The 8,588-nt window shown below is 40.9% G+C and overlaps 1 protein-coding gene across 1 annotated transcript; it reads left to right on the top strand.

Moving 5' to 3' along the window:
* The first annotated feature begins 5,647 nt into the window (after window positions 1–5,647).
* hoxc10a (homeobox C10a) lies at window positions 5,648–8,515 on the top strand. Its single transcript, XM_005732557.1, has 2 exons — window positions 5,648–6,445; window positions 8,223–8,515. Exons 1-2 carry the CDS (start codon window positions 5,743–5,745, stop codon window positions 8,498–8,500), a joined length of 981 nt encoding a protein of 326 aa, XP_005732614.1. The 5' UTR covers window positions 5,648–5,742; the 3' UTR covers window positions 8,501–8,515.
* The last annotated feature ends 73 nt before the right edge of the window (window positions 8,516–8,588 follow it).

Raw genomic sequence — 8,588 nt, 5'->3', positions numbered from 1 at the left:
CAATATCGATATGAGTATCGTTGCACCCCTAATATATATGTATATGTATATATATATATATATATATGTATGTGTGTGTGTGTGTGTGTGTGTGTGTGTTTAGTTTGTGTGCGCGTACGGTAAACATATGCGCATGATGATTGCACGTGTGCATTAAGTACAATTTATAATTAAATGTAGTCTTTGAACTTCCATAATGTCAAGGCCTTCACCTTTAACCCGATGCAATAAAGTGGAATCAAGGAGCCCCTTTAGCCCGGAAATGTGTGCAGCGGCGGAATGGGCCAATAAGAGTGAGTGGGAACAGAAAATGGAATGTGTACAGAGAACAACTTTGACCCCTCGCATTAAACTACAGCAGGTAACTTTACCAGCTTTAGCACGTCCAGTAAATACACTTTATTGTCCTTGTAAAATGTATACGTTTTCACGCATGAGGCGTTTTAAAACATTTTGGTGTAAACTGTAGATCTGGATTTGTATTCTCTAAGAAAAGAAAACGTGCTGGTGTGTGGCTGTCCCAGTGTATTTGTCGTAATGGGAGGTTCTGTAAGTGCAAACATGACGGTTTGTGAGTGCGTGGGTGTGTGGTCCTTGTGAGTCAGTCTACCCTTCTTGACTTAACAAAAGACTGCACGGGCTGTTCTGATCAACAGAAATATTACCGCACCGTTTGCACGTTGTTGTGTTTCCTCCCATTGGTGTGATTTTGGTTATTTTCGGAAATAAGGTTTTTCTTCAAGTTAAACGGTTTGAAGTGGGAAAAGGGGGTGGGGGGAGTAAAAGGGATGACCGGCGCTTTTTTGTGCATCTCTTTAGAAGGTCATGTATTTTATCTGCATGAAGTGAAATCAGACTTAATCTGCCCGTCTTAGTATATCATCAGGGATGACAGGGGGCTGTTCTGACTCAAGAAAGACGAAGCACGCTAGCCGACCAGATCAAGGCTATACCAGCCCCTCGTCGCCACACCCACCAACCTTGGCCCTGGGACAGTGACGTGGTAATTTGTAGGTTTCTCCAACACCCAACGTCACTAACAGAGAGTGCTGCAGAGTCTTCTGCAGATGTTGTCTCTCAGCCACACGGGGGCCAGGACTCTCCCGGCCTCTGAGAACTGCTTTGTTTCCTCAACGGGATCTTGAAAACGTTTCCTGATATAGATGCCTCGGTGACATCACTGTAGTATTATTAGGTGTAGTAGTAGCAGACATCAGTTTTGGCGATGTGTGACAAAAGGACCGTCCACTGTGCTGGAATGCGGCTCTCGCCATGCGTCAGTCTGGCTTGTGCACTTGGGTGTTGCGGTGATGAAAAACATGGCGGTTTGTTTCATTTAGAGCAGAGGAAAGAGAATGGAGACGATGTAGCCTGGGTCCATTATTATGCACGAGGAAATTTATTTAATTCGCCTACATAATAAGTAATATTTTTGTGCCAGAAAACTGGTAATAAGATCATGTTTTTATTTATTATGCACAAAAACTAAATTATAAAATAACACCGGAGGGTGTCTTCGTCTTGTGCGTGTGTTTGTGTGTGACTTTTCCCCTCATAAACTTAGAAAAAAGAAAACATTTCACACCAGTAAAAAACTAAAAAGTTAATAAAAAAAAGTTAAATACAGGGAAAAAACGGTTACATTTTCCTTTCTGGTTCATTTTTTTCTTCCATTTTGTTACAAATTTAAGGCAGACATTTGTTTTTGTTTTTTTGTTGTTGCTGTTTTCATCTATAAACTGTTCTGACTTTAAATTTGCTTTATTTTTCTTGTAAGTATACTATTAAGCGGTATTTTGTTACCCGCCTCCTGCAAATTCTAATCAAGTGATTATAGGCTATTGAATGCTTTTATACTACGATGTTGTACTTACATCTCAGCACCTAACCGGTTCTATTGGGCCATAAAACAGTTCGTCGCTGTAAAACGAGCACCTATTGCTGCAACCAACTAGCTTGCAAAGCGCCTTCATTTACATTAGCGCTTTTGTAGGCTGCCATTTATGGATTGTTGTCACCAAAATTAGTTTTGGTAAAACTTATCGAAAGTTTAAATCCCATGCACATGGCATCTGGTGTAAGGTATTCGGTAAAAAGGTAATAATGTAATCCTGCTGTACTTTGATGGTGGTTATCGCTTTGCTATTTAATTAAGCGCTTGCGTGATCCTGGCACCATAAATTTGAAGTTAGCCACGGAGTGGACAACAGCATGAAAGAGCTCACAAAGCACAGCCTGCCTACTTGCAACTGGAAAGATATTTTAAAGTGGCCGCCAGGAGCAAATTAGTTATGTCGCCCCAGTGGCTCCTGATTAGTGCAGGAAACCCACTACCATGTAGGCTGTCTCGCAGCATTCACCACCCATACCTGCTGGCATTATCATAACAACCTCCAGGTTTGCAATAATTTATACGATAAATTATTGCAGTAGTGTTGGTTGCTGGCTGAAATTTAGACAAGTGTAAAGATCATGGTAAAAACAAAACAAAAAACAGTGCCAGTAAAGTGCGTGTGTGTGTTGGGGAAGGGGGGGGGGGGCAGCTTTTTCTTCAAAATGTTTAGCCAGACAACAAAACCGGCTTTAGGCGTCTTGCAAAAAAGAAAAAAGTTGAAAAAAAAGAAAAAGGAAAAAATCCAGAAATTTTCAGGGACCACTTATTGGGAAATAAGATGGTTCTCGCGTTTCCATGGGAGAAATGGATCTGTATAAACAAACAACATTCTGTTATGGAAGCAGAGAAGAATGAATGCCCATTGAAAGTTTTCCTCAGTTTCTTTTTAAGAAAAGCATAAAGGTGGGGATAATAACCCTGCTACATAGCTTTGCTTTAACTACCGCAATCTTTGGGCTCTACAAGTAGTTCACAACAGTTAGCTCCCCTCACTTCTAGCTTATGATAATCACAGTCACGCAAATCTGATTGTTTCAAGTGGAGCTCTTCTGCCATCATGTGCAGGGTGAATGTGCATTCTGCTGTAAGAAAAAAATAAACAACAAAAAAACAATCAAGTCATACGCTCGTGTTTTTCTGTTATTATAGCCTCAAGCACAATTTCCATGACTGGTTTGTGAAATCCCTGCACATTTTCCATGCTGCTGGCAGCTCTGCAACAGCACATTACTGTCCCATCTGTGGCATCCCAGCACACATTTTGGGTACTACCATAACAACAGGCGTTGTGTCATTTTACTTTATCATATGCACTTTTCTGCAATGCCAGGTTTGTGAGGTTTCTTTGCGTCTTTTGTGAAATGCGTCTGTTATTAAATCTAACTAGTGCGCATATAATTTGCTTTTACTCGTGACTGTTTCAGGCTTTGTGCTGAGTCGCTGTTACCCTGCGGGCTAGGTGGGAATGTGTCATAAAGCATTTTTGTGCGTGTTTGTCAGTGGTGTGACTTTGTGAAATGAGCTGACAATATAACGTGTGGGTGTTGTGTCCTTCTATGAAGCAAAAACCTGCTTTTGTCACACAATTTTTAGGTGTGAAAATTGGCTACATTTCTATTCATTCTCTATGTTGTCTATATTGTCTCCTCATTGCCAAACACCAGGGTATTGTTTATGCTGTGGTGTTTGATGAACACGTTCACTACAGTAATGTATCCACACGGCCAAGATTTCGTGTGTTCGGCGCGTGTTTGGAAAAAAACACACACAAAACAACCATCGTTTACTCTGAGTATTTATTTCACCTACATTGACTATGTGTGTGTGTGTGTGTGTGTGTGTGTGTGTGTGTGTGTGTGTGTGTGTGTGTGTGTGTGAAAGCAAAAGGTTTTATATCACCTTGACGCACAACCATTTTATTCACATTACACACCGACACATAACCAAAAGCGCAAAGTGATACAAAATATGTTGCCCTTGCCTTTGGAAATGATTCTGAACTGGAAACACAGCCTCGCGTGCATTTTCTTTCACAGAGTAAACAAGCAGGCTAACCGTCTCCGTGGTTAAAGCATTTTAACAAACATTTTAAAGCGTTTAAACATAGCCTGCTTTAGCAGCCAAGTTTTACAGTTGCTGAAATACAATATATGCTGAGGTCTAACTCGTTCTAGCCAGCTTTTCTATGTTAACGAGGAAAAGTCAACAATTAGCTAAACTACGGTTCAGTTTCAATCCAGTGGGTATAAAATATAACGCTGTTGTTCTTCTGACTTTTAATGTAGGCTTTAAATTACGTGATATGAAAGTTGGACAACAGCCTACATTTATATTTGTTTTACATCCGTTTTATTCTACTTTGTTGAATAAAACGGCATGTTTTTTCCCCATGTTTTTATGCTTTTTACATGATAACTGTTATTATAATTTAGACATGATCTAATTAGCGTTGAGGACAGAAGAAACAAAATCACATTAAAAAAACTTTCTGTGCGTAAACACTTTCAAAGCTCATATTGAATAGAGGAAATTATTTTCAAATCCTTGTTTCCACTGCTACTCCGCGTGTGAAATAATGATGACAATAATAATGGTAATAAAAACAAAGCAAAACAACAAACTATTAAAAAAACAGTTAAAGTACTAATAATAACACAACCAAACATGTGCAAAGGAATTGAAACATTTATAGAAATACTATATGTGCTCAAGTAAGCAAATACCTATTTGTTAGGCTATATATACGTAAAAGACACTTAATATAATTCTGTACACCACAACATAAATATCCTTGTAGGCCACCCATTTGCAATTTCCCCGTACAGTTGAACACATTATAAGGCGACACCCCGTTAAACAACCAAGTGCTGCTTCGTTGGTTATTTCAGTCTACTTGAAGTTGACCAATTGCTTTAAAAAGATGTGGCACTATTATTATGATTAGTCTAATGAATTCTGGTGCATTTCAGCTGGAGCACAATGGTAATACAAAACAAATCCAAATTAATAATCAGAGAATACAAATTATGGTGGTAATGCTACAAAATCAGTCAAAAAGCCTTTTCCCAAAAGATGACAGTTTTATATTAAGCAGATCAAAAGGAAAAAAAGCAAAAAGAAAAAGATTACTGGCCAATTACTTTTTGGGCTGCTCCACACATTCATCTGTACTATTTCTTTAAATTTCCCACCGTAAAAAAATGTCCTCATTCCTGCTGAGGCTTTGTTTAAGAAAACAACACATCTTCTTTCCCGCTTACAGCTTTTCTCGCTAAACCTGTGACAACAACAAAGCGGTTGGAGTTTTAAAAAGAAGAAAACAAAAAGAAAATACACAAATTGTACCATTTGGATCAAATCCAGGCGGCTTCGTCTCCACAGCATAAGCTCCGAGGCGAACAGAAACTCGAGGCATGGCTGAGTTAATTTGCTTTGAAGCATCTAAAAGTTTGTGCTGAACTAGAAATAAAACATCCAAAAGCCACGTAGTAAGAGCCTTTAAAATCACTGCAGCAAGAGCTGCCGTCCTTTGTTCTTCCTGGTATGGGCCTGCTGGTCTGACCCCCAGATGGTCACTAGGTGGCGCTCTTGCTCTACCAAAAAACCCTTACTCTTCCCAACTTGACCGCGCTGACGTCACGTCAGTCTGGAGCATCAAGGCCACTTCCACGCAGCCATTGGTCTGAAACTCACATGACATGTCTCCGAGCATCCATAATTATGCTACTGATATTTTTGCACCCCCCTCCAAAAGATGTCAGCATCCTACTGTCATTTTTCTCCCGGAGAATCCCGTAGTTTAGACCAGTGGAACACACCAAACGATTACTGTGTTACCAAATGCAAAAATGTCATGTCCGAATAACATAGCTCCCGGTAACTTCCTCATGGATTCCTTAATGGGAGGATCATCTTCCTTCAGGGGTGACAGTTATTCCAGCAACCCCGGAATGTACATCCACTCAGCTGCAGAGTACGGATATTCAGTGATGAGAAACAGTGGGAAGGTTGGACTGTCTTCACTCTCGAAAGGAGACGAGATTCTTACTCCGGGCGGTGTGTCGCTCAGCGGCTTCCAGGATGAGGCCTACCTGTCAACACAACTGGCCACATGGACCCCAGGCTCCAAAACCTCCAGGGACGAGCAACCTGTTGCCCAGTGTTTACAACCCTGCTCGTTCGTCAAAGAGGAGGCGTTTTGTTGCCTCTACCAGGATGACAGCAATAAGGGGAAACAGACAACAGAGTCAGCCACTTACATCCGGCTTGGGGACAATAGCTGCCGGCCTCAGCAAACTGCCTCCTCTTCCAGCGGATGTTTCAAGGTGTACAGCGGAGAGAGGCCGCCACAGGATGGTCGGCAGTTCCCCTCCAGTTTCTCTCTGACCCACTTGGCGACATCTGTTGAACCATCAGCAGAATCGACAATAAGTCGCAGCAAAGCGAAGGAGACAGCGAGAGAGCTTTCCAAAACAGAGGAGAGTCAGAGCAGGAAGGAAGAGAAGGCCAAGAGTGACAGCTGCACAGATATCTCGGACGGGGAATTAAAAGGTAGAATGCTAATTTACGCCCACCCCCACCCCACCTCACCCCCACCCCCAACTTTAACTCAGACACGTGCATATGTGTCAGTACAATGCTCACGCGCACACGCAGGCGGGTTGTTGACGGTGTTACTTAAAGGATCGCACAGATGCAATAATTAATAACTTTAATGTAGCTTTGTGTTTGATATCAGTCATATGGTCTGCATGGGGATTTGATAGCCTGGCCTAGGAGGGGGTACGGTGCTCGTGGCATTTAACACAGTTCCATTAATGTGACAACGTGAGATGGGCAGTTATCATTAGAATAAACAGCCCCCCCCCCTCCGCCGCCGCTCTCTCTTTCATACAAGCTCTGGTTATTTATTGACAGAAGTAACAGCACCATTTCATACCTCAAAATTCCGGCATTGAGCCAGTATTAAATTGTACGGGTTGTCTCCAAAGTTTTAAACCTTTCGACCCTAATAATATTAATAATAATAATAATAATAATAATAATAATAATAATAATAATAATAATAATAATAATAATAATAATAATAATAATAATAGACAGAATGTAAGCTCATGAAAGGCCACTAATTGTACGGTGTACGTAAAACAATTAAAAGAACACGTTGGACAATACTTTTGCTTTTTCAGGAAAGAAAGCTGACACGTTATATTTGACAAAATATGCAGAGGTAAATTAATTCTGTAAGACCACAATCTGTTGATCGTTTTTTTGTATTTCTAGTTATTATTATTATCATTATTATTATTAGTAGTATTAGTAGTTATAGTAATAGCAGCAGCATTAGTATTAGTAGCATTAGTCGTAATGGCACTGGTATAACACCCGTAATGAATCTTAAAGTTATTACATATTTTTCATTAGCTTATTTAAAGTGAATTTCACCTTGTTATTTATAGATGAAGATCAACACTATGCTTTTATTTTTAATTTAATTGGACAATGCTGTAGGGTCTGTGTTTGTGTATATTTGGATTTGGGAGGGGGAGAGTGTGTGTGTGTGTGTGTGGGTGGGTGTGTTTGTCTGTGTGTTTGCGCGTGTTCGTGAGAATTAAATTACGGAATTAAATGTTTTGGTAATGATTAAATGTTGGGCACACAGAGACTGTTCACATTAGGGTAATTATTAAAATAATCTGCCTGTGTTTATACGTGTGTGGCGTTGGGGGAGGGGGGGGGCGTTATTCCCTAGAGTCTGCGAGCTAATCAAGAAATTAAGTGAGTGTGCAGCGCAGCAGTGTGATTTTCTCCGCTGCTGGTACTTCGATGCGTTGTTTCTTTGTCCTTACCCCCCCTAAATCTGGTATCATGCTGCAGAGACCGCCTCTTGTTTTAAGATGAAGCTAAAAAAAAAATAAATATATATATATATATATATCTGGCTCCGGTGTGCAAAGGTAATAAAGTTTTATGGGAGTCTGAGGTCCAACATAGACAAAGGAAGTGTCTGCACACCCTCGTTTGATTCCATCTAATTATAGTTGTACATCTTACAGAAGCAATTTGCAAGCAGTAGGAGTTGTTAGAAAAGGTGCGATGCTCGATGTAGTTCATTTGTTCGAGTAAGAGCGGAGGTGAAGCACCCAGGTGAAGCTGTTCTCTTAAACTACTAATTTGGATTTCTTCGAACGGTATTGAATGTGCATTTAGAAGATGTGGGCGTGTACCTAGCATCTACTGTACTGATCAACGCCTTGAAGATCTCCGCGCAAAATGTCGGGATTTGGCCGCCTGTTTTCTCACTGTCTTATTTCTCTCGCTCCGCTAGATGATTTGTCCGCGGAAAAGACAACGGGAAGCTGGTTAAAAGCCAAAAGTGGAAGGAAGAAGCGCTGTCCCTACACAAAGCATCAGACGCTGGAGCTGGAAAAGGAGTTCTTGTTCAACATGTATCTGTCTCGGGAGCGCCGCCTGGAGATCAGCCGGAGTATCAACCTGACCGACAGACAGGTCAAGATCTGGTTCCAAAACAGACGCATGAAGCTCAAGAAGCTAAACAGGGAGAGCCGAGAAAGGGAACAGAGCGCAGTCTACAACTACTCCTGAGCAGATATTTAACACACACACACACACACACACACACACACACACACACACACACACACACACACACACACACACACACACACACACA

The sequence above is a fragment of the Pundamilia nyererei genome, unplaced genomic scaffold (assembly GCF_000239375.1).
Source record: "Pundamilia nyererei isolate P.nyererei 1_Seehausen unplaced genomic scaffold, PunNye1.0 scaffold00047, whole genome shotgun sequence".
NCBI classification, from domain to species: Eukaryota; Metazoa; Chordata; class Actinopteri; order Cichliformes; family Cichlidae; genus Pundamilia; species Pundamilia nyererei.
The sequence above is the reverse complement of the archived record's forward strand: the minus strand, read 5'-3'. Positions and strand labels throughout refer to the sequence as shown.

What these genes read in the sequence shown, in the direction of transcription:
- hoxc10a (XM_005732557.1), top strand. Translation starts at nt 5,743, where the DNA reads ATGTCATGTCCGAATAACATAGCTCCCGGTAACTTCCTCATGGATTCC. An exon ending in CTCGGACGGGGAATTAAAAG is followed by an intron (nt 6,446 to 8,222) that starts GTAGAATGCTAA and finishes TCGCTCCGCTAG; the next exon opens with ATGATTTGTCCGCGGAAAAG.